The sequence below is a fragment of the Fusarium keratoplasticum genome, chromosome 12 (assembly GCF_025433545.1).
Source record: "Fusarium keratoplasticum isolate Fu6.1 chromosome 12, whole genome shotgun sequence".
Taxonomy (NCBI): Eukaryota; Fungi; Ascomycota; class Sordariomycetes; order Hypocreales; family Nectriaceae; genus Fusarium; species Fusarium keratoplasticum.
The window spans coordinates 1,610,474-1,634,764 of NC_070540.1; the positions used below are offsets into that span (position 1 = coordinate 1,610,474).

The following is a 24,291-nucleotide window of genomic DNA, read 5'->3' on the forward strand; positions in this document are numbered from 1 at the left end:
CAGGGATTAGTATGTGAAATCGGGCTCCGTAGACCCTCTAGCTAGTACACACTCCCCTCATGAGGGCTCGGCCGGGGGGACCTTTGGACCTAATCATCAATCAATCGTTCCTTGACATGAGTTGCATACCGTGGCCTTGACAATAGTTGATCATACCCCCCTGCTTATCTTATCCCATGAGCTTCAAATGAGAGAATAAAGGTCCAGTACAAACAAGGGGTCTTTTCACAGGATGCGTAGCAAGAACTCAATTCGGAGCTCAACGTTCTCAATGATAAGCACAAAACTAACTAACCGTAACGTTGTTAGGGGTCTCTTCACCAGATACTTTGGGCTAATGTTATCTTTTCCGAGGCCTCCGCTGGAATCGCCGGCAAGATCTGACTCGGTCGATTGTTCTCGTTGAGGGCGGAGAACCTCTGAACCTCGCCTACAATGTCAGCCCCCACCAACAAGGCACCCAGGGGGTCCGATGGAGCTGGCCATTCTAATCTTCGCTGCTAGGCAGGATTTACTATTATGTGTTTCATAAATCTGTTTGTCATAATTTTGGAGGAAAATCGATAGCGTAGGATGAAACTTATCTCTTCTCGAGGAACTTTCAACAGATAATCGAAACCGTGTGGTTTTGGGTGTAAGCTTATCACAGCAAACCCTCAAATTCAAAGCCATGAGGACTCTGTGGCCGCGGTCTATAAAGTCAGGATGAAAGAAGACACTGTTGGTCAGAAGAACGCCAGCCTCAGTCGATCTTTGCAACCGAACCCCCAATCTCCCAGTCAATTATCGTCAATACCGCCATGAGACACCCTTCTCTCACTGGGCTGATTCTCAGTCTGCAACCTCTCGTTGCACACTGCGCTCTGATCAACCCGGACATCCGAGCGGACACGAACCGTGATGGCGTGGTTGATCTGACAGGCGACTCGGATGCAATCAACAAGGCTGTTTGGAGCGATGCGAGAGGCGCCATCTTTCTCCCCAACGTTGGTGACAAAGAGTTGCGCTGTTCCAACACCGATCGCAACGGAATGCCCTTGAGCAACGAGGAGCTGTCCTGGTGCAATGACGCATCAGGCCATCTTCTGCTTGCTCCAGAGTATCTTGCTCCTCTCAGGACTGTCCCTCTTGCCAACATATCAGATGATGCTTTCGCGCATGTCTACGCTACTCCTCGTGAAGCATATGAAAGGGTCCGTATCTTTTATTTGGAAGATGCGCAGCAACCAAACTCGACAACTTCTTGGAGGCTGGTGAACAAGCAGCTCAACTTCAACGCAACCCAGCTGCGAGATGGCCTGGTTCTCGGAATCGACGGCCGCGAATTTGTTACCGAGGCTGAAGTCTGGGATGGCCATGTTACCGTCCACTTTGACGTATACAACACGCCTGGTTTCAAAAACTACGTTCGCGACTCGGTCGCTCTCAAGGTGGCCCCAGTCCTTACCCATCACCCGCTCCAGCGTGTCGAGACACTCGTCAGCACATTCGCAAACGACTCTGAGCCCATTCAGCAGTACTTTGTTCAACAGCTGGATGATGCTCGCTCCGTCGCCGGTATTGAGAACCCTCTGTGGTTGTTCAATCAGTCCTCTGATATCTGGGCCCAGGATATTGTTGAGCCAGCTTATGCAAGCATGCCAGGCCCTAATGGCCCCATTGCTATCCGAATCATGCTTCGATCAGCGCAGTCCACTCGAACTGGTGGTCGTCAAGTCTTTGAACAGCTTCGAGGCCCCGGCATCGGCGGGTTTCAACCGGCAGATGGTCCAGGAATCGGCTTTTCATCTTCTGGGTTTGGCTACCATACTATCAACAGCTACGGCAACCTTGAGACTATTCCTCCTCACCGTAGCAAGGATGGCACTCTCTACAAAGCTGGTCGAGTCATTCAAGGCAAGCACTTTGAAGAGTTTCCGGCCCAAGCTGTCCGGAACCTCATTTTTGGTAATGGAGTGCAATCGACCCTTTTCCTGGAGACTGGTTGGTTGGTAGTCGGGCACGTCGATGAATTTGTCCAATTCTTGCCTTTTGACAACGACTTGGGCTTCACTATTGGAATCGCCAGTCCAGATGTCGGCATCAAGATCTTGAGCGATGCTCAAGCTGCAGGCCACGGCAACGCGTCAGCCATCAGCTTCGATGCTCAGCCCCAGATTGAACGTTTCGATGCCGAGGAGCCGCCTTTCTTGAACTTGTCCGTTTCCAATCTCTTGGATAACAAGACGTTTATCGAGGTGAACAGATACGCCCAGAAATGGATCGATTACAACCTCGATATTCTCTTGTCCGAGATTCCTCTTGACAGGGAGGATGTCGTCCACGTCCCTGCGCTCTACCGTGACCAATCTGGGTATGGACCTTGGATCCGACCTGATGGACTGGACTACTACTGGCCCCCAGTCCACAAAGATGAATATCAACTGGGTGCCTTTATTCCGGCACCGATCAACGGCATTGTTATTGGAAATCACTACTTGAGTCCTAACCCATTTGGCCCGATTATCAACGGTGTTGATGTTATCGCTCATGCGGTTACAGAAGCGTACGCCCGTACTGGGATGAACGTCACGTTTGTCGATGATTATTATAGCCACCATATGCGTGGTGGTGAGATTCACTGCGGGTCCAACACCCTGAGGGAAACTGATGTGGAATGGTGGCAGTAGATAGGGCTGCGTTCTTGAGCATGTTCGCAGTCTTGAAAAATGCAGCCAAGCCTAGACGTGTTCAGGAGGGGTAGTCTAATTTATAGGTACTGATAGATATTCTTTCCTAGTAGAACAATACTAGATTACCTCCTTGCTCACCTCTTATAAGTAAATCTAATTAAGGCTAAAAATAAGGTATTATCTTAGATCTAGGGCGTTATAGGAGAATATAATCCTAAAAGTAGGCTTATACAAGCACCTTAGCCTAAGCTTAGTATTAACTTAGCTTAAAGTAGTAAAAACTTAACTTAAGAAATAAAAATAGATTTTAATATACTTAAGTTTTGTCTTTAAGTATATTAGTATTTAGGCTTAGTATTAAAACTATCTAATCACTCCCAATAGCTACAAAGCACTCTAAATCTTAAGCACGCAAGGTATCTATCGAGCAAAAGTTCCGGGCTGTGGCCCGAAGAACTCACCCTCCGGCACCTTGAGTCGAGTGCAAGCGTCGACCTCGCAACCACTGTCCGCACTGTTTCCAATCCAGTTGATATCTGCACCATGATAGCTCACGGCGAAGAAGATGACAAGAGCCGCAAGTGCGATTCCAGTCTGCCACGCAGCTGAGAGCACATAGTTGTACTTGGACCAAAACGTGAGATACCTCTTGCGGATGACGACCCAAGAGAGCCAGCCTGGAATAACGGCGGGCCACATGTAGGCCAAGTTGTAAGGCGACCAAACGTGACCACCGCTGAAGATGACAACGGGATGGATCTTGGTAAGCCAGTGCTTCTTGGGGAGCTTGCGGGTTGCATAGTAGTAGATGATGGGGAAGGCCAAGCCGACGGGGAAAGCAGCGAGCAGAGCGGTATACTGCGCTCCTGATCCGAAAACTCTGCGGGGTGCAAGGGAACCAAAGAGGACAGCAGCAGTAAAGTAGCTCTCGACGCCAGGGCAGCTAAACTTGTCCTTTTGGTTGGTCTCGCAAATGTCGGGGATACTGGTGATCTGAAAATTCATGACGCCGGTACAGACAAAGGCGGATACAATAGCTGTCGAGAAGAGTTAGAATAGTCATTTCCAGTTACAGACCAAATACTCACTTGCAACTGTCTGGCACCAAAACGTCTGACGCTGGGGGATCTTTAGATAGTGGCCGAGCTTGAGATCATTGGCAAAGTCCAGGGCGTGAGCGACAGTCACATAGCCGAAGCCTTTGAAAAAGTTCATCTAAACAGAGTCAGTCCTGTTGTAGCATTGACACCTGGGATAGCCTACCGCCAAGGCATTGCCTGGTTGCCACGCTCCTCCAATGAACTCGGCAAGCACATTGTACTCGACTTCGATGCCAGTGGTCGCAAAGATGATACCAGTGGGGATGGTGAATATAATGGCAAGTGCAATTCCAAAGAAAACTGTGCCCACGCTTGTGTTTGTCGGCCAAGCTGCGACAGCGATGATACCGAGGACAATTCCAACGACCTATGAAACCTGTTAGCTGGATCCAGAAACACAAAATAGAAACTCACGTTCAGAATCAAGTACCACCACTCTGGAACCTCGGTATAACTCTCCATGAGCCTCGTGTGAATGTCCTTGAAGTCGTTGACCCTGCCGTTTTTCTTCATGCTCTCCAGCAGGGACTTGAAGCCCATCTTGATGTCGTTCCAGTGGTACAGGGCAGCATAAGATATGACTGCACTGTAAACAGCAAAGAAGTAGATACTGCTCCAAGTCAGTTCAAGGGTCTTCAAAGGCGTCGGAAGAACTAACTAATAAGTGATTGAAGAGGCGGCAATGTAGACTTGGCTGTAAGCCTGGTACTTGCTCTCGTCCAACAATCCGTTCTCATCTAGGATCGACGAAACGTTATACTTGGCTCCAGTATGGTCAAACATGGTGTTCGTGTTGATGGGCAGATATCCTGTGTTGAATGTGTTTGTCCAGTACATTCCCGCAATGGTGATTCCACCCAGGACACAGCCGATAAACATGTTGAAGGTGACGTGAAACGGCACCAGCAAGGGGTCGACGTTATAAGTAGCGACGTTCCAGTCAAAGGTAGGGAACGGGTTGAGGCCGAGGCCCTTCTTGACGCCAGTGATCGCCGCGAGAGTGAAGTTGTCGGGTGCGATCCACGCCAGCCAGTTGAACAGCGAGAGAGCAGAGGCGATGTGCTCAGGGAACCAGAACCAGACAAACATGGCGCCGGATGACATGAGGAAGAACTTGTACCGGGTCATGCTGTATTTCCGGTTGAAAGGGCCTCGTGCCACCGTATTGCTCTCTGTAGATGGTCAACATGCTGTAGCCAATAAGTACCGAGTTTCTTCTTACCATTGTGAAGACTCTGGTTGAGTGCAACTGTGGCCAGCGAGCGAGGCCAGATGCAAAACGATGGATAAACCAAGAATCGTCGAGCAAGTCCTGCGAGCCCAAAACCGAGCAAGTTCATCGACAGCTATCATGGTTAGCAGGTAACTCAAGGTAGGCCATGAACGGAACCAACCGAGAGGCAGACTTGGAATCCAAAGTCTGCTGCAAAAGGCATGTCAAAGTACTTCTTCAACCAAGTAGTGAAGATGATGTATCGTGAGTGAGGCAAACTTGATGCGACATTGGCCATAATCGAGATCAGCATATGTTCCTTCTGGTTAAAGCGACCTGGGTTCAACATGTGTGTCGAGCCAAACAAGGTAAACTCCCCAGTGGGCAACCACTTCTCCCAGGCCTTTCCAAGAGGGTACGAAAGAAGCTGGATAACCGGGGCTTGAAGCTTGATAAACGGCTGGCGAACCGAGAAGAGCTGATTGACGAAGCTCTGTACGACGACAAAGAAGAGGCCAATGATCCAGGCCCGTATCGTGCCGGCGGGTGCCGATGGGTCGTCCTTGTTGCTGACGACGGCGCGAACTTCGGCGTAGGGTGAGTTCATAGTCAGGAGGGCGACCTCAGTCTTGATGTCTGCGATGAGGTCATGATGCTTCTCAGGGTTCTCAAAGAGATCCTCGTTCTGAACGAAAGCCTGGAGGCGAATGATGGAATCCGTATTGAAGTTGGGATCATGTTCGTGAAAGTAGAGCAACGTCTCGGCGCGCTGCCCAAGTTAGATCCGAGATGTCAATGTGATGAAAAAAAAACTCACCCTCTTCGCTTCATCGAGGTCAATCGTCCGTCCATACTCCTCAGCCTCGAGAAATTCCTCAGCAGTAGCACCCAACAAGTTCGCTCGATCAGTAACAGACCCGCTCGTCGACGGCCTATTTGAAGAATCATCCTGTCTCTCCGTCAAAACCGCAGCATCACCCGAGGCGGGCTTTTCCGTGACAGCAGCCATCTTTTGACGCAGATTTTTTGATGCTGGGAGAACGCCCCTCCTCGAGCTGCGTGTGTCTGGCTATATAAACAACGCGCCACCCAGTCATTAAGCCTTTTTCGCGGCCCTTTCTCGGGCGCAGAAGCAACTACGTGGAACATGCTACCTTGGCGCAAGTCTAGGAACAGAAGGTGACCACGTTTATCCTCCAAGGGAAGATCAGTTACGGGGCTCTACCATGGGTGCAGGTTGTTATTTAGTAACGGATGTCCCGATGGTGCTCCACGCTGGGGCATACTATCTGCAAGAACCGATGGGTCTGAGCGGGAAGATTGCCGGAATGAGATCCTTGGATAATGTACATCTTCTGCATGGGATTCGTAATGATCTTCTCGAGTCGATTGTGCTTCCGATTCCACGACAAGCTACTGCCCAGTGCCCGCTGACCTACCCCTATCTTCCCAAATATACCTCCCCTTGTCCTCCCTATGGTGCGGAGTTGTTTCCCATAGAAAACTATCTGCCGAAAAATCGTGCCAAAATTCCCTCTCTGTCTCAGAATCGACATCTCGGAGCTTGATTGCGTGCTTGTAAAGTGGACTCTACAAATGGGGCCGGCCCTTGTCGAGTCTCCATCATATAAAGTTTTCCATCATGGCGAAAGAGGGCCCCGGGCTTGAGAAATGATGCCAAGACTGTCTATTACGTGTTTCAAGACAGATTCTGACCTGGTATTATTGCAAGGGGTATCTATGTCCGTGGTCTAGAAGCATTTCAACAAGCCTAGGTGGTCAGGAGCCGCTTACCTCACATCAGATTCGCATCCATCATTCGATTTTTCAGTGGGCACAAAATTCGCCAGAGGCTTTAGATGGCAAACATAGGATATCAGGGTTCTCTGTGCAGAGACGGGAAGTCTAACCTTAGCCACTGACTCTATCTCAACGACCTGATATCATCAAAAACACGGCTTTCAACACATCAAACCCAATGACGCATAGAGCCGCCCAACGACCGATACAGTTCCCGTTCGACTGGTACCTAGCGCCCGTTAAGAGCGTTGTACTATTGACTTGAGATACCTACTGGCCATGAACCTGATACTCAGGCGTGCGATTGTCCTCATCATCATAATTCCACGTGTCTTCGATGTCATCTCCAACCTCAAAGATGTCAGGCCACTCCATCGCACTCCATTTCTGCGGGTTCTCTACCGCTTCGCGAAAATGCTTAATCGCCAAGACTGTCTGCTCCGCCCATCTCTCTGGAGTGACGAGGCCTGTGCCCGTCGCCATGGGAGTCATGAGTATCCTTGAGATCTTGTCGTTATCGGGTGCTGCACGATTGTGCTTGTCAATGGCGCAGAGCAAGCTCCACACAGCGTCGTAGACAATCTCTCTGTCCCACCTAACGTCCATGGGGACACGCATCGTAGGGCAGAGCGCCAAGAATTTTGTGCCCCAGACGTTCATCGATCGCTGACGGAAGGTTTCCGGGATCCGAACTATGGTGCAGGTTCCGGGGGGCGCAAAGCCTCGCCATTCATCATACAGCTGTTCCTGAGCTGCACGAGTAAGCGCCATATAGTCGTCGCCAGGTGAGAAGGCAAGGGAGATGGCATCATCGAAGCCACCATCTAGCTGGCCATATGAATTTGCAGGAGATACGATGGTGTCGAATTGAACTGTGGATGGCACTCCCGTGAGCTCGCAGTTGAGGATAGACACTTGAGTTGGGGAGCCAAGCTCAAGTTGTTGACTAGCCTCTTGGAAGGCGATGCTGCATTGTTGATCGAGGCATAGCAGATAGATATGAGGGATGATCTGAGCCCGGGACATGATGGCGCAGGTTATCTTGCGCTGAGTTGATAGTTGATGAAAGGCCTGCGGCTGGGGCACCGCAGCGGGGTTGTACTCAAGCCTCCCGCGTCAGGCAGCCACGGCATGCATGAATATGTCACATGACATGATATTATTGGTTTTATCGGGTGGTTTTGGAGTAGGTTGTTGATGCCTGTACAGTATCAATAGGAACATGTCTGGGGGAAATGGTGAGAAATGCCCCCGAGGGCGCAAGGTATAGTGGAATAATCTATCCTAGTGTACATAGTGTCGTCTCCTCCAGCGTCAATATCATACAAGAAACAGTTTTTCTACCATCACTGAGTGGCCTTCTTCCATACCTTTTCCGCCAAACCCTGAGATTGCCCCAAAGGCCAGGTGATGTTAACCAACCTCGCCTGTGCATCTTCCCACCTGTCAACACCACACACTCGACTCCAGGTTCCGATCAATCTATCAAAACACCTCTCAAACTCACCCACGTCCTTTTGAAGAGAGAACGACTGAAGCTTTGCTATACTGTAAGCTCCGAGAAAAGTCTTCCAGAACCACAGATCAGACAAGCTAGGCGATCGTATCTGGTGGACGTTTCGGTCGACGTCGCGCATCAGAATTGACAGGAAGCGGCGGAACATGCGTGGTTCCAATGACTCTCCAGCATACCAGATCCCCAAGGCGCTGTGTAGGTAGAGACCGGTAGCGACGCACATGCTGGACCACGAGGTGCTGAGCCTAGGAGTCTCTGGGGAGTCACCATCTTGCGGTTCTGAAAGCGAAGCGAAGTGTGCTTTGACCGTCTCATAGAGTAACCTCGATTCTGATCCCTCAATCCACTCCCAACTAGGATCATACGTCGTGTTGTCATCGCTGGTGAACAGTATCGTGGCCGTGAGGCTCTTCAGGCATTCCACCATGGGTGTTGCATCAATGTCGTAGAATCTGGCGTCAGGTGGCAGGACAGCGAAGAAGAAGGGCATCATTCTCATGGCGCCTAGCCTCTTCTCTAGATTGCCAATCCTTTGCTCTCGCCAATCATAGACCAAGGACAAAAAGTCAGAAAACTCTGCCACGTTTTCTTGGGTGAATATCTTTTGCAGGGCAGCGCTGCTGACGATTCGTGCTTTGAATCCCTGGAAAGAATAATGTGTACTGTTGGGCCGTGTGAGTAAATACACAGGGTTACGACTTTGAAAACTCACAAGATGAGATATCGATTGGCAAGCTCTTCCCCAACACTCAAACTGTTCAGAAAGTTGCCATCACTCGGGCTTAGTAGATCCACAGCGTCAACTAGTCCTTTGAGGTGAGTTTCTGCTGCGGCTACATTGCCATGGCAGCCCTGTGGCATGGTCAGAATTGGACGACAGGTAGCAAATGTATCACATACCTCGACAAAGCATAGAATTGAGACGTGCCTCACAAAAGTCATCAGCCCAGGCTGATTGATATTGTGAAGCCAGTTGTTCAAGATCCGAATAGTTGCAACTTTGTGGAATAAAAGAGTGGACTGGTAAGTGTGGATATCTCCCACAGTCCAGGCGTAGTGTAGTCCGGCGACAAGCAGGGTGTCCCTAAGCGCGTCTGGGTGGATGGAGAGTAGAGAAAAGCTACGCGCAGGAGCGATTAGTAACTCAATGACTAAAGGGGGGCTAGAAGAGCATACGGGTCTTTTCCCGTTGTGTTTGAGAGCATGTCAGTGCAGCCTTTCGCGTAGCGGACTTTGAAGGGGTTAGCACTGCATGGGTAAAGTGCGCGGCAGTCGCTTACAGTAATGAAGAAGCTGCCTTGACTTGTATGACATGTCAAGTCCCAGACAATCGAACGGATCCATAGAATTTGTCATGGATGATCCAGGATTCAGTGCAACTTGTGTATCCACCGTCCACGGCTGGTGCTCACCAGGGAGCCATTCCGCCCGGCGGTCTCGGAGCGGGAGATCTGAGCCATACTCACAAGTCCTTCTAGACTTTGTACACTTTGTGCTGCCTCCTCGTTAGCGGAGCGGACTTAACGGGGTCTTATTCCTAGCCCGTCGACTCACCAGACTGGCTGGCCTCCATCGCATCGGACGCGACGCTTCCTGCATGTGAGACATCCGGCTCGGCTCCGCGTGTGCGGCTTTCGGCACCTGGTGCTTGTGTTCATCTCTTTTCCAGACTCGGTCATTGCGCGTAGAGTTCAGGGATCAATGGTCTGAGGAACGACGGACTTTGTAGCATTTGGAATGTTGGACAAGGTCGGGATGGGAAGCCTCGTTTTTGGTGTCCCGTTGACTAGGACGGCTGTTAACGGGATGGATGGAACCGTGGTTGACCGGGATTTTGGGATCATGCACTATCAAAGTATTATCTTTATCATGCCTCGATGCGTTAGTGCGCTATTTCTTCACTGGTGCTCACCCACCTCCACTAACTAACACAGCCGCCCTCAGCTCCGTGTGGGGCCGAGTAAGCGTCAGCCCGTCTGGTGACTCGCAGAAAGGTCAAAGTCTTGGAGCTAAACCCTTTTCAGAAGAATAAACGAGCACAACTCCGCCGTCCAACCCAGGAGTTGGCGATAGTCGTCGGAGGTTGATAGTTATTAGTTCACAACTGGCGAAAAAGGCCCGGTTAAGGGTCCACGACGTCAGACTTTAGGAGTTAGATCGACAGGCTTGTGTCAGATTTTATGTATATAAATAAATGTCCAAGCCACCTTTTCAGAGACTCACTCATCACACAGTTCTCAATACATCCTGCAACCATATTTCACTTTTACCACATCATGTCTCAAAAACCAACTCTTATTTTTGTCCCCGGAGCATGGCATCTTCCTGAGTGCTGGCACAAAATTGTCTCGGCCATGGAAGCCCAGGACTTCAAATGTGTTCCTGTGGCCCTCCCCACTGTCTCCTCCAACACCGAGGCCACCTTTGGAGACGACGTCCATGCGATCCAAGACGCAATCCAAGGAGAGACGACCCAAGGACGCGACGTGGTTGTCGTAGTCCACTCTTACGGCGGCGCTGTCGGAGCAAGTGCCCTCAAGGGCTTCACCGCCAAGCCCAAGGATGAAGGCACTGGACGTGTCATCGGATTCTTCATGATTGCCACCGGCTTCGCGGTCGGCGGCGTCACGTTCCTCGATGCCCTCGGTGGTAAGCCACCACCCATCTGGGAGGCCGACTACGAGAAGGGCCTCGCGCCGCTCACAGTCGACCCGAGAGAACTCTTCTACCACGACCTCCCCGAGGAGGAAGGAAAATACTGGGTCGACAAAATCCAGCCTCAGTCACTCAAGGCCTTTACAACAGGTGCCGAATATGGATATCCTGGCTGGAAGGAGGTTCCCGTCTGGTATCTCGCCACGACCGAGGATAGGTCGCATCCGACTGAGGTGCAGAAGATGTTTACGCAAAAGGCGAGGGATGAGGGGGGAGATATTACGTACCGGGAGATTGCGAGCAGTCATTCGCCTTTCTTGAGCAAGCCTGATGAGACTGCCGCCATTTTGCTTGAGGCTATCCAGGCGTTTACGGCATAGGATGGTTGACGTTGTCAATTGTCACTGCCGGCCAGCGCCCACTTTGAGGGTGGTCGAAAAACAATAAGTGGGACAAATCTCGGATTCTTGCTGGGGATAGCTTCGTGTTGGGAAAGTCGCGTCTTTCTGCCTATTGGCATACCTATTTACACCTAGCAAAGACCAGTTCAACTTAGTAAAAGAGGAGCGCATTTATATAAAAACCCAACAATTTCACCTCCACTATTAGTTTAATTCTGTCTCAAGGTAATCTCAAAGGCGCGTCTTTGATCAGGGGAGAACCAGCTACCCTAGAGTCAATGCCAAAACACGGCGAAAACGCGATTCTTAGCTTTGGGGTTTGCTGAATGCTTGGCACTCGAACGCGCCCTTGACTACTCAGGACATCGACTCACGTTTGTTTTCTCAAAGACCAGCGCAGAATAATCGCGTTAGATCACAGCGTCTCAAACAATAGGGCCAATGCGCGATTTTCTCAGCACCCATATTATCCCCACAATCTTGATTTAAGCTTAACGGTAGGGCCATTATGCATGGAAACCGTGTTTTGCAACCAAGGCTATCGCTACCAAACGCGCAGATGCGTCTCTAAAGATGAGGGATTCCTAAATGAGAAGAATAGGAATAGCAAAGAAAGCGAGGGCGTAAGAAAATAGTTGGTGCGCTCCAAAAGCCGCCAAGGCGTTCCCCAATCTTGGCCTTGGGGAATCGCATCCTTTCTGCTGGTTTCGCGCCGCTCCAACATCTTGGCCTTGTGAATTCTGGAATTTGGAGTATCCTGGCCTTGATGCATCGATCCCGTTGGTCTGGATGCAGACGCCGCATCGCCAAGCGCGGGAGCCTCAGCATTTTCCGATGGTGGCGTTTTGGAGACGATAGACGATAGACGACAGGCGACAAGGAGCGACACTTATCGCGACTCGTGGTAGGAATATCGTTGGATGTGGCTTCACATCGTGTATTCGCGTCGCTAGGCTCGTTCGTTCGATGATGGTAGCAACCTGCGCACCCGTTCTATCGGGTCTCGACGCGTCGTAGTTCGATCGTGGTCTGGATGGTCGAATGTTGCAAGAAAGAAACCTGGGAACACGTTTGCATATCAAGACATTGACAAAGAGAACTCTTGATCGACCCATCCTGTCATGCATGCTACCCATCAACTGCAACCAAAATCATACGAACCTCCCGTCGGGCCTTCTATCCAGATCCGCACAAAAGACTGCCTGATTCCGCCAAACGGGGTCGCATTCGAACGGGGGGATGACCCTCCCTTTCTCTGGTGGAAAAAACAGGTACCTCGGTCCATGTCTCACCGAGTGTGCACCACCCCCGCAAAGTGAGAACCTGGGGCCCCGAGCACATAGCTTTCGGTGGGCTATGCGCCGAAATGAGCGGAGAGCAGGTCCTTAGTCGAGCGGCTAAGGCACCTACTCCCCAGCCAAGGAATCATCCCCGAGTTGGGGGTTGGGGGTGTTGGTGTGGTGACCTCCTCGTTTTTTTTTTTTCTGGGCAGAGAAGGAGAGACGAGAGAACGCCAACGGTTAAGCGTCGGACCGTTCATGCAGATGACCATGACGTTGCTGATATCTCGAATGATGCTATTCAGATAAGCAAATCATTATTGCCACCGAATAATAATCCCCTCTCCGAGATGTTGACCCAAAACCATCTGATAACCTCTGTAGATACCCCAGAACTTCTCTCCTCACCGTCCCCGCCCCCAGACGAGTCTGACTCGGTCTGATCACCTTTCCCCCGTGGGGACACAAAAAAAAAGAGGGCTCGTGAACGAGTGGAGCCCATCACACTTAATCTGCCACGGAATGTCACCCCATTCGAGGGAACAAGGGTTTCGCGACTCCATTGGAGAAACCCAACATGGACAGGCTCCGAGAGGGGGCATGTTCATAAAAGGTAAGTGACCGCTCCCCTCATTCTCTGTCTCTGTTCCCCAGCTCTCTTCACACCTTCTCCAAGCTGTCTTTCCATCATGTCCAACGTTCCTGAGACCGAGGGCGTGCCCAAGGCCGCCTCCACGCACAAGGAGGACATTGAGCGCAAGGCCTCTGTTGCTGAGGATGTGTCCAAGGGTGATCAGACACAGTACCACAAGATCGACAAGGAGCTGGCCAAATATGCTGGAGGCGAGGCCATCCACATCTCCCCTGAGGAGAGCACGCGTCTGCGCAAAATGATTGACAAGCGTGTGCTGCTGGTCATGATCATGACGTACTTCTTGCAGGCTATCGACAAGGGAACTTTGTCGTTTGCGTATGTTATTGTGTCAAATAATGAGTGGTTCGAAACTGACTGTTGATAGTTCCATCATGAACATGCCTGCGGATGTAGGAATGGCTCTTCCTGATGGGTAAGTAAACATGTCCAAATCTATACGTCAACTTCTAACAATCACCAGAAAGCCTGGTCCCCACTGGCCCTGGCTCACAACCTGTGTGTACATCGGTATCCTCTTCGTCGAATACCCCCAGGTAAGAATCTTGACCTCAACCGCAACCACACTCTCACTCACAACAACCAGAACTACATCATCGCTCGAGTCCCCGTAGCCAAGTACCTCTCCTTCAGCATCGTCGCCTGGTCCATCGTCCTCGGCTGCCACGCCGCCACGAGCAGCATGGCCGGCCTCATCACGGTCCGCACCCTCCTCGGTATCTTCGAGTCCGCCTGCCAACCCGCCTTCGTCGTCCTCTCAGGAATGTGGTACCGCCGCGAAGAACAGGCCTCCCGCGTGACATACTGGTACATGATGAACGGCGCCCAGCAGATCGTCGGCGGTCTCCTTGCCTACTGCTTCACGCTGATCAGCTCTGGACCTCTGAAGAACTGGCAGTGGCTGTTCCTGTCTTATGCCATTGTTTCCCTCATCTTTGGCATTTTCGTCGGTTGGTGGATGCCCGATTCTCCTATGCGAGCCAAGTGCTTCAGCGAGGAGGATAAGCGTCTGATGATCGAGCGTGTGCGAGATAACCAGACCGGTATCCAGAACAAGACCTTCAAGAAGGAGCAGGCCATCGAGGCTCTCAAGGATCCTCAGACCTGGTGCTATGCTGGTATCCAGTTCTGTACCACTTTCCCCACCAGTGGACTCGGTGCCTTTGCCAACGTTATCATCAAGGGGGCGTTCAACTTTTCTACCCTTCAGACCCAGCTCCTTGCCATGGTTCTTGGTTTCTACATCATCATTGTTCTGCTTGGTTCCGTTTGGCTCGTCAAGAAGTTCAACCAGAACATTTACATCATGCTGGGCTTTGTCGTGCCTTCTTTCATCGGCACAATCCTGATTATGGTGAGTTACGCGCCCTTGAATAGTCTCACTTTGATACTAACCTGTGAAATAGACTGTTCCGAACAAGAACTTTAGTACCTCTGTTGGTCTCCTCATCTGCTACTACATCACCCTCTCTTTCTGGTCCGCCCAGACCCTGGGTCTGAGCATGATGTCCCGTAACGTCGCTGGCCAGACTAAGAAGACCTTTGTCATTGCCAACAACTTCATCTGGTGGAGTGCTGGCAACGCCGCTGGTAGCCAGGTCTTCCTCGTAAGTTGCTCTAAACACGGAATCATTGAATGTCTGCTAACTAGCCAACAGGCCAGGGAAGCCCCCAAGTACCACACTGCTTTCGCCACCCACCTCGGCTGCTACTCCGCCCTCGTCATCATCCTCATCTTCTTCCGCTGGCACCTCAGCCGCGAGAACAAGCGACGCGACGAGATGGCCGCCGCCGGTGTCCGTGAAGCTGCTGACGATCGCATGGTTCACGCCTTTGAGGATCTGACTGACAAGGAGAACCCCAACTTCCGTTATGTTCTGTAAACCAGCACCTTTGTGTGCTTTCGAATGGCCTGCTGGATATGTCTCCAGCTGTGGAGGAGTTACGAGTAATTCCATCATGACGGATAATGAATGACATTGGATACCTCTATGCGGATGCTAGATACCGTTAATGAAGCACTGCAATTGATCAACACCTCGGTGTTGTATACTCTTAAGACAACAAATCTCTTCCGAATGCTTGCATGTCTTAATTCCCTGCACAAGATAACAGATACTGCAGTTGGTGAAAGTACATCCAATCTATCGTACAACGCCTACAAGAGACCGGAACATAGCCCCTTCTCACACGCTGCTCTCTTCTACTCCCTTTAGTCTCCTATAAGCCTTCCGATGCATCTCTAGAAAGAAAAAAATACAGATAGTGTGCCTAAAGAAGTTAGCACTCCACTTAACTCAAACTTGGTTGAAGATACTCACGGCCCCTGACGCAGAAAGCTAGGAACCCATCCCTTGAATACCCACGCTGGGCCATCACTCCGAGATATACTCTTCACCATCTCCCAAACACCAACATCACCCGTCGAAGACATGACCCTTGTCTTGATGACATCAATCGGACTCGTCACTGTGGCAGCCGTCAACCCAGCAATAAACGACGCCGATAATTGCGTTGTCAACGTGTCACCCAGGGGCGTGTGTTCGATCAGCAGCCGCTTTGCCACGTCATAGGTCGCTAGTTGGCTCGCCGTTGTAAGCGCCGCGCGACTGCTGTTGGGAAGCCATCCTCGAAAGTAACTCGCCAATCCTTCTTCTCTAGCCATCCGTACAGCTCCGTCTATGGCATGCTTGTAGTTCCGGCGCTGGTGGACTGGAAGCGCCACGTCATTTTGCATGCGAACGTTGAGGACATCTGCAAAGTTGCCCGCAATGCCTCCAACGAACCCAGAAGATGTGGCCATGGCGATGAGCGAGAGGAAGCTTGCGTCATTACCCACTCTCTGCTTCATCTCTTCATAGATACCGAAGCGAACGGTGGAGTATGTCATCTGTCGGAGAAGAGAGGCAGATATTCCACTGTAGACGCCAAGGGGCCCTTCTGTCTTGAGAATCTTGGTGAAAGTCGTAAACATACTCTTTGGCTCGCCAGGGCCTCGAGTTTGTAACCGGACCTATTACATCTTTAGCATCAATCATCTATTTATCAGTTGTTCATGATTTTACCTTGACTAAAGAGGATCAGCACCAAAACCAGACAAGAGGCATTACAACATACCAAGATCCAGGGGATGCGTGACACATGCAGCCATGCTAGTTGCACTCCCGCCAAACCAGAAGGGGTACCGAATAGGGCTGTTCTTCTTTCGTTCCATCTTCGGGGTCGAGACTCCAACTGCCGTCTCGCTTGACACTGCCGCGCTACTCATCCTGCCGCAAGAATCAGGCAACTCAAATACCCCGAAAAGAACGAAGATAACCAGAACAGCCGCGATTGGGTCTCGGATCCCGGGTGAGATGTCAAAAGTCAGCAGTGACAAAAGATGGACTGATTAGACCTTGCCCTTGCGTCACAAGGCAACCCAAAGACTTGATGTCATTCGACGCGTCAGTCTTCGGCGAGAGAGGATGGTGGTGACCGACGGGAGACAGGCATTATATCATCCCGGTGACCGTCCAAAAGCCCAATTCAGTCCGCCGATTCCCGATGTTGGGGTCGGCGACCATATACGGGCAAGGTGAGTCAGATGGTTTCGGCGACCTTGCAGATATTGAGGCTGACTTCCGGTCATGAGGCGTTTGTGCGGTATGTAGAGACCTTGCTCACCGTTCCCCGAGCCAAGACATTTAAATACTCTCGACGAGGCTCTGCGATTCACGATCATCATGGCACACTACTTCATGTATTCCAACTCCGTGATATATTTCTATGCAGTAATGTACACGCTATCCCAGATTTTTCTCTAGTTGATCCAGCCCTTAGGTCCGCCCCATTGTCCCTTGACCATATACTTCTGGTACACCCACGGGAAGAAGTCCTTCTTCATGTAGTAGAAAGAGCGGCGGGGAACGGCCTGGTCGATGCCAAGCAGATCTCCAAACGTCTCCTTGGGAACACCTCCGTACTTGAACTCGGCCAGCATCAACTTGCCGTACTCTGTCGGCAGAGGGCAAGAGGTGTAGCCGTCGTACGCAGGCTCGGGCTCCTTGCCCTCCATGGCTCGCAGCAGGTTACTGACCAGGACGGGAGCCTCAGAAGTGACGGCAGCAGCCGTCTTGGAGGTGGGCAGGCTAGAAGCATCACCAGCGGACCAGACGTTGGCGAACTTCTTGTGGCGGGTGGTGTTGTCGTCAACATCGACATAACCAGCCTCGTTAGCGAGAGCGCTGTTCTTGACGAAAGCATGAGGGCCCATCTTGGGGACAACGTGCAAAAAGTCAAACTGCTTGGTCACATTCTCCTGACCGTCGGGACGGGCAAAGATGGCCTTGTTACCCTCAATAGCAACGAGATCGTGCTGGAACAGACCCTCAACACCTCGCTCCACGCGGAGCTTCTCAAGCGCGGCGCTGTACTTGGGAACACCGAACATGGTGGGGAGGCCGGTAGCGAAGCTGATCTTGATAGGCGACTTGGAGACGTCCTCGGGGTTGTACAGATCCGTCTGCTTCCAGTGGTCCAGAGCGAGCCACATGGCCTTCTGAGGAGCACCAGCGCACTTGATGACGCCAGCAGGCTGGGTGAAGATGGCATTGCCCTTCTGCAGACGCTGAATGGCGGGGAAAACCTTGTCGCAAGTCTCATAACCGTAGATGGAGGTGACGGGAGAATCCCGGGCAGCAAGGGCCTCAGGGAGACCCTTGATGCTGTCGTAGTTGATCTTGATGCCAGGGGCCACGACAAGGTGGTCGTAGCTGATCTTCTTGCCGTTGGCGAGCTTGACAGAGTTCTCCTCGGGGGCGAGGCCCTCAACGCTGACGTTGTAGAACTTGAACTTGGGATCGACAAGGTCAGGGAGCGAGCTCTTCAGCTCCTCCTTGTTCTTGAGACCGGCGCCGACCAGGGTCCATCCGGGCTGGTAATGATGCCATTGGGCGGGATCAACAACGGCAATGTCATCCTGGGCGAACTTGCCGGTTCGGAGAAGCTGATGGCTGATGGAGATACCAGCAGAACCAGCACCAATGACCACAACCTTGTGGTCCCTGCTCACGGGAGCGACTGGCGCAGCAGCGGCCTTGGGAGCAGCGGCTTTGGGAGCGGGAGCGTCAGTCGAGGCGGCAGTAGCGAAACCCCGGCGGGCATCAGCAAGGACGAAAGATCGCCCAGCAGTACGGGCTGCCAATGTCACGCGACTCCGGAGCATCGTGGGCTGTCTGTGAGTTGAGAATGAGGTTGTTGGTGATACAAAGAAAATCGACAAGAAGAGGCAGCTAAAAAGTGTCGAGTGGAGCCGGGATTATCAATTCAAGGTACGTACCCACCCGAGGTGCCCGGCTAGCCGTTTCGGGGAGTTGTCGGGCCGGATTATCAAAAGCGCGGCGACGGTTGGTCGCCGATTGCGGGCTAGTTGTTGCGGGAAAAACTCTCAGCGATGGCGTGATGCCAGGGGTCGTTCGCCGATGGTCCGGTCTTGATGATTCTGGGCTCTTGGGCGGCGTCTTCCGCTGGAGCGAGAGGGAGTCATTGGCTCGTGAGAGTGAATGAGTCGTTGCTGTGTTGTTTGGTTTGGACCCTGAGACGAGAGGTTCACCGAGGGGCGCTCACCGAGAGGCTGTCGGTGACTGTGCAGGGTCTCTTCTCGGCATGCTCAACCGCTGACGGATCGTGATCTTATTGGCCGAGTGTAGTCTACAGCCATTTGACAGCTTACGGCAACCAATGCAAGCAATTACAATTATCAGACATCCTGTTCACCTGCCTCTCCCCCACAAGACCATACAAGAATTGCCGATTGTGAAGAGGGATAATGAATTGTTTCACAATTGAGCCATCACGCCACTCCCATTCAACGCACTCTTTCAGCCGACCATCAATCTCTTCAAAGCCCGACAACTACCCTGCAGTGTCAAACGCGGAAAAGGCCGGAATGTCCAAAAGCCCGTATTACCAAGATCAATGCAATCTCAGACACTTCTCAAAATCGTAAGAGGTTCAAAACCCCCTACCCATCACAATGACGTATGTGTCCAATCACGGGCACCGTAGGTCGGCTATCTCTCCCTCGGGTGGTCGGCGAGCTGATGACAGGTCCCCGACGACCCGAGCCGCCAACAGCCGCAAAACATCATCGTCAATCAATCGCCACTTGAACTTGATTGCAAATAAACATTCTTGATCGCCCTTCAATTGTTAATCAATCAACGACCATCGCGACATTAAAGACACCATGAAGTCCTTCCGAAGTTTGACTCCACTCACAGCTCCAAGAGCATCCATTTTGAGCGGTTCAATCAAACACATTCGTCCTTTTCGTCAACAAGTGGCAAAGACGGCAATTGCTTCTCGGCCATTGACAACATCAACAACAATCACGCGCCAAATACCCTACAGAAGACCAATAATGGCTACCCAAGCCACTATTGCCCGGACTGCCACCCAAGGTCATGCGTCCTACACGACTCAGGCTAGTGCCGCCGGTGAACCAACAGTCCATGACCTGTTTGAAACCGTTACAGGGACATGGCAGTACGTGGTCGCTGACCCATCTACTCTCACCGCCGTCATCATCGATCCAGTGTTGGACTACGACCCCGTCACCCAGGCCATCACCACCAAAACCGCCGACTTGATTCTATCCCTGGTCAAGGACAAGGGCTACAAGGTTGAGAGAATCCTCGAGACACATGCCCATGCCGACCACATCACTGCAGCTGCGTACCTTCAGAAGCGCCTCACCCAATCGCAAGGGCACAAGCCTCTTATCGGTATTGGGAAGCGCATCGATCAGGTGCAGGCGAGGTTCGGCAAGGGATATGGAGTCCTGGCCAAGGAGTATGAGTGTGTCTTTGACAAGTTCTTTGATGATGACGAGACTTTTGATATTGGCAACTTGAAGGCGATGGCCATCCACTTGCCTGGTCACACCCCCGACCACTTGGGCTACAAGATTGGAGGTGAGTACCGATGCAGTGAGCTTGGCATGCACCGACTAACAAAGATGACCAGACAACGTCTTTTGTGGCGATTCCATCTTCCATGCAGACATTGGCACTGCCCGCTGCGACTTCCCCGGCGGCAGTGCAAGTGACTTGTATGAATCAGGAAGAAAACTCCTCTCCATGCCCAGTCACGTAAAGATCTGGACAGGCCACGACTACCCACCAGAAGAGAGAGGCGCCCCCGTGCCGTACATGACAGTTCAACAGCACAGGGAGCAGAACAAACATGTCAAGGACGGCATCACTTCAGACGAGTTTGTCGCTCTGCGGAATGAGCGAGACGCGAGCCTGGCCGCTCCAAGACTGCTTCACCAGTCGCTGCAGATGAATATTCGGGGTGGACAGCTTCCTGCCCCGAATGAGTCAGGACATCGTTTGCTTCATCTGCCACTTAAGATGAAGGTTGAACCCTGGGATGATGGAACTGCTTGAGGGTATGTATTGATGACTGGAGTTTCTTGAGTATGTTAAGGCTGCGATCTGTCATTTGTTGGGATGTGTTGGCGGCATGATATCAAATTGTTTTCAAGGGAAATACTAGTCCAAAACCTCGCATTCAGAGCAATGAAATACCAGAGCAATAGTTTTCATCAACCTCATCATTTCTCGTGTGACATCTAAGTCGACTACCTCTAGGGCTTGATCGTCTCGCACACCCACTTCCACATCTTCAGAACTCGCTCACGGTCCAATGGCTTCACCTCGGTCATTGCTGCGGAGACTTGCTGGGTGCGAGACAGGTCAAATGCAGGACTTCGCGGGGGTTCCCCTACCTTGCACTCATGACCCTCATCCCGGTAATAGTTCTGCTTCCACAGCCCTAGTAAAACTTGAGATGGATGATTGCCATCTTTTTCCTTCAGCGCTTCTTCCAACCGGCTCATCCACTCTCGGGGAGGTACGATCTGAAAGCTAAGTTCTTTTTCACCGTCTGATACCCATTTCAGCATCTGGCTCCAAGAGGGGTTGGCGTGTGGGCTCAGAACGTGATAGACCCGGGTTTCCGTGGCCGATAGTGATTCGCCGTTCTCTGGCTTCGTAACATGACTGGAAAAGGCAATATCCATCACTGACTGAGCAGCCTCCTCCACAGGTAGCCAATTGAGCATCTCATGTGAAATGTCGGGCAAGCACCCAGCTACTCGTGCTGTTGATAGCAAGAGAGGGTACGCTTCGCTTGCGTTCCAAATACCAACATCATTGCTACACAGCTGACCGATACGAACAACCGTGGCGAGATTGTCTCCGTCACTCGAGAACTGCTTGTTTGCAGACTCGCAGACCCGTTCAGCAACCCATTTAGAGCGAGAGTAACCCATCGGTGAAGCTTCAGAGGGGTCTTGAGAGATTCTTTCCAGGATAGGAGTAGAAGTCGAATTGCTGACAGCCGCTGTTGAACTGACGAAAATTAATTGTGCCTGTGCTACTGCTGCTAGCTTGAGGAGGTTCTGGGTTGCGGCAATCTGATCTTCGAATGAGTTGAGCCGGAGGTTGAAGTTGACCGCCCAAGCTGAGTGGATGATGACGGCGGTTTCATCCATGATGCGTTGTCTCTGTTCTTCTGATAGCCCAAGATCTCCATTCGATAAATCGCACGGTAGGCAGACAATCTTGTCATGATTTGCCTCCGATTCTTCATAAGTCTCCAAGCCAGGCATGGCGCGGTCGACAAGGGCCTTGGAGACTCTTTCATGTGCAGACTGTAGACATTCAGCCCTGAGAAGGCAGTAAACTTTGTTGACTCGAGCATCGCCCCGAAGGAGATTGAGGATATGAGCTCCCAGAAAGCCAGTGGCTCCTGTAAGGACGACGGCATTTCCCTGCCATATGCGAGGCTTTATCTCGATATCTCCAAAAGCGCTGTACTTTTCAGCAAGCTGGCGCATGGACCGCAGCTGGGTTTCTTCTCCGTTCCGCTCCTCAAGGTTGTGCCCTCCCCGAACACGTCTCAAGTATTTCACGAGTGCGGTGATGGTACCTTGGTCGTAAATAACATTCATGGGAAGGGTCATCCCCGGAGACAGACAATTCGACTCGATGAGCTTTCGTATCTGGATGCAGGCAATAGAGTCGACGCCTTGACGATAGAGATCTTGATCAGGGTCAGGCTTGCGACCCAGAACTCGCAAAAAGCAATCCGAAACTGTTTCCGCAAGCTGTTCGTCTACGACCTGGCTGAAAGCTGATCGACTCGAGCTTAGTTTGTACGACAGCTCAATCTCCTTGGCATATCTCTCCTCGGCTTGGCGTCGGAGGATCGTACCTTTGCTGCTTTTTTCAAGAGGCTGTTCTCCGTCGCGAACGGGAACGACTAAAAGCATAGGCTTGGTGATACGGGAGTGACTTTGGCTGGCGTTGTTCATCTGGTTGACATGTGGCCAGATAGAGTCAATGATGTCCTTCTGAGAAACCTTGTTCGAAACAGGGAACAAGAGAGCACCGGCGTAGTCTCTTCCGCCCCCGAATATGAGCACGTCTTTTAACATGTTCGTCGAGGCTAAGATGCTGCCTTCGATCGGCGAGGGATCAAACTTTCTGCCATTTGCAAGCGTGATCTGAGAATCAGCTCTGCTGTGATAACGCCATGCATTTGGTTTGGAAGGATGGGGCTCGAAAAGATCTGAGGTAGCGTAGGAGCCATCGTCGCGGTTTGTTTTGACTTTGAAGGGCCATCTAGGCTTCACCACGAGTTCCGAGAGCCCGTTTTCTCGAGGTTCAAATTCCAAAAGGTGAGTGTCGTTGATGACTCTGAGGTACTGCCACTCCTTATCCTTGGCGTAGTCTCGATGCGAGCACGTTAGGAACCCACACTCGGCGCTTCCCATTCGCGACAGGAGATTCACCCCTGCTTCAACGAATTTGTCACCCACGGCGGAAGGTAGAGCAGCACCTCCAACACCGACCAGATCCATCGATTTCAGGACTTGAATCCCTCGGGCTTCCTCAGCGAGCATCTGGAGGACGTACGGCACAGACGAAAAGTACTTGATAGGAGCGGCGTCTTTGTTGCGAGCGAAGTTGATAGCCTTCAAGATATTGACTCCAGTAATAGGCACTTGTCCTTCAGGAAAGAACCAAATCATGGCCCCGCTCGTCCAGGCTCTCATACAATCAGCCAAGCCTCCGTGATAGAGTGGTGTGGTTGAGAAAGTGGCAGGCTTGTTCTCGCCGGGGAATACTGGTAGCGCTCCGACGACGCCGAATTGACTTTGAGGGATCGGCTTTGGAAGACCGGATGAAGTACCCGAAGTATGGAATATGTAGGCAATGTCGGGCACCTTGGTGGTTCCAGGCAACTCAGAGTCTGTAGGTACCCCGAACTGTCGCTGAGGTTCCTTTGAAAGCCCAGATCCGAGAAGTTCCTGGCATGATAAGGTCCTTAAGAAGTCGATGCCAGGGACTGTGGAAGCTCTATCTCGATGCGCCATGTCTGAAAATATCTTGGTGACGCCCAAAGTCTCGCAAAGATGTTGGATTCCCTGGGGCTCGAGTTGTGGCCTACCAAGGGTTGTTAGATTTCTGTCGAGAGCATCCGCGTGGATTGACCTACGCCAATAGCAAAACCGAATATCCCGAGCGCGCAAGACCCAGCCAAGTGAACACAAAGTCGAAACTGCTGGTGCAGAGTAATCCGACTGTTAAGCCGCCATCTTTGGACGAGTTCGCCCAGCGGGACAATGCTCGCTCAGCGCATTTTGAGAGTTCACAAAGGTCGTGGAATGAGACGGCACGGGGAAATACTGCTGAGATTAGTGAGTGCACCAAAAGAATTGCTGTTGAACTCACCGTTGCGAGTAGACTCTTCATCGTCGAGTGATGCGAACCCAAGAGCTGGAGATTGGGGCCTAGTCCTCGCTTGCGTTTCGATCAAGTCAATCACCGTCTTATATGACTGCATTGGGCCATCGGCTTGCTGTTTCAGCTTCAAAGCCTCCCCAAGTGTGCAGGTGAAGTAGTTGGGTTCAACATCAGCCATAATGATGGTGATTGTAAAGATCCAA

The 24,291-nt window shown here is 51.5% G+C and overlaps 9 protein-coding genes across 9 annotated transcripts; 4 read left to right on the top strand and 5 right to left on the bottom strand.

Annotated features, from left to right (window-relative positions):
• Nucleotides 1-800: 800 nt before the first annotated feature.
• On the top strand, nucleotides 801-2,669 carry NCS57_01413100 (PAD domain-containing protein; the record flags this gene model as incomplete). The annotated part of the gene is made up of 1 exon (XM_053063743.1): nucleotides 801-2,669. One exon carries the CDS (start codon nucleotides 801-803, stop codon nucleotides 2,667-2,669), a length of 1,869 nt encoding a protein of 622 aa, XP_052907076.1.
• Nucleotides 2,670-3,092: 423 nt separating this feature from the next.
• NCS57_01413200 (uncharacterized protein) lies at nucleotides 3,093-5,994 on the bottom strand (the record flags this gene model as incomplete). Its single annotated transcript, XM_053063744.1, has 8 exons — nucleotides 3,093-3,709; nucleotides 3,761-3,887; nucleotides 3,936-4,139; nucleotides 4,187-4,382; nucleotides 4,431-4,944; nucleotides 4,995-5,118; nucleotides 5,167-5,754; nucleotides 5,803-5,994. The coding sequence occupies 8 exons, from the start codon at nucleotides 5,992-5,994 to the stop codon at nucleotides 3,093-3,095; spliced, it is 2,562 nt and encodes an 853-aa protein (XP_052907077.1).
• Nucleotides 5,995-6,914: 920 nt separating this feature from the next.
• On the bottom strand, nucleotides 6,915-9,980 carry NCS57_01413300 (Zn(2)-C6 fungal-type domain-containing protein; the record flags this gene model as incomplete). The annotated part of the gene is made up of 8 exons (XM_053063745.1): nucleotides 6,915-7,014; nucleotides 7,060-7,862; nucleotides 8,297-8,963; nucleotides 9,014-9,153; nucleotides 9,202-9,421; nucleotides 9,478-9,532; nucleotides 9,582-9,796; nucleotides 9,856-9,980. 8 exons carry the CDS (start codon nucleotides 9,978-9,980, stop codon nucleotides 6,915-6,917), a joined length of 2,325 nt encoding a protein of 774 aa, XP_052907078.1.
• Nucleotides 9,981-10,577: 597 nt separating this feature from the next.
• On the top strand, nucleotides 10,578-11,336 carry NCS57_01413400 (AB hydrolase-1 domain-containing protein; the record flags this gene model as incomplete). Its single annotated transcript, XM_053063746.1, has 1 exon — nucleotides 10,578-11,336. The coding sequence occupies one exon, from the start codon at nucleotides 10,578-10,580 to the stop codon at nucleotides 11,334-11,336; it is 759 nt and encodes a 252-aa protein (XP_052907079.1).
• Nucleotides 11,337-13,326: 1,990 nt separating this feature from the next.
• Nucleotides 13,327-15,172, top strand: NCS57_01413500 (MFS domain-containing protein; the record flags this gene model as incomplete). The annotated part of the gene is made up of 6 exons (XM_053063747.1): nucleotides 13,327-13,607; nucleotides 13,657-13,704; nucleotides 13,753-13,825; nucleotides 13,876-14,643; nucleotides 14,696-14,896; nucleotides 14,948-15,172. The coding sequence occupies 6 exons, from the start codon at nucleotides 13,327-13,329 to the stop codon at nucleotides 15,170-15,172; spliced, it is 1,596 nt and encodes a 531-aa protein (XP_052907080.1).
• A 434-nt stretch (nucleotides 15,173-15,606) lies between these two features.
• On the bottom strand, nucleotides 15,607-16,503 carry NCS57_01413600 (uncharacterized protein; the record flags this gene model as incomplete). Its single annotated transcript, XM_053063748.1, has 3 exons — nucleotides 15,607-16,302; nucleotides 16,355-16,359; nucleotides 16,407-16,503. 3 exons carry the CDS (start codon nucleotides 16,501-16,503, stop codon nucleotides 15,607-15,609), a joined length of 798 nt encoding a protein of 265 aa, XP_052907081.1.
• Nucleotides 16,504-17,091: 588 nt separating this feature from the next.
• NCS57_01413700 (Pyr-redox-2 domain-containing protein) lies at nucleotides 17,092-18,534 on the bottom strand (the record flags this gene model as incomplete). The annotated part of the gene is made up of 1 exon (XM_053063749.1): nucleotides 17,092-18,534. Exon 1 carries the CDS (start codon nucleotides 18,493-18,495, stop codon nucleotides 17,092-17,094), a length of 1,404 nt encoding a protein of 467 aa, XP_052907082.1. The 5' UTR covers nucleotides 18,496-18,534.
• Nucleotides 18,535-19,518: 984 nt separating this feature from the next.
• On the top strand, nucleotides 19,519-20,722 carry NCS57_01413800 (Lactamase-B domain-containing protein; the record flags this gene model as incomplete). Its single annotated transcript, XM_053063750.1, has 2 exons — nucleotides 19,519-20,245; nucleotides 20,298-20,722. 2 exons carry the CDS (start codon nucleotides 19,519-19,521, stop codon nucleotides 20,720-20,722), a joined length of 1,152 nt encoding a protein of 383 aa, XP_052907083.1.
• A 200-nt stretch (nucleotides 20,723-20,922) lies between these two features.
• On the bottom strand, nucleotides 20,923-24,266 carry NCS57_01413900 (Carrier domain-containing protein; the record flags this gene model as incomplete). Its single annotated transcript, XM_053063751.1, has 3 exons — nucleotides 20,923-23,788; nucleotides 23,841-24,030; nucleotides 24,077-24,266. The coding sequence occupies 3 exons, from the start codon at nucleotides 24,264-24,266 to the stop codon at nucleotides 20,923-20,925; spliced, it is 3,246 nt and encodes a 1,081-aa protein (XP_052907084.1).
• Nucleotides 24,267-24,291: the final 25 nt, after the last annotated feature.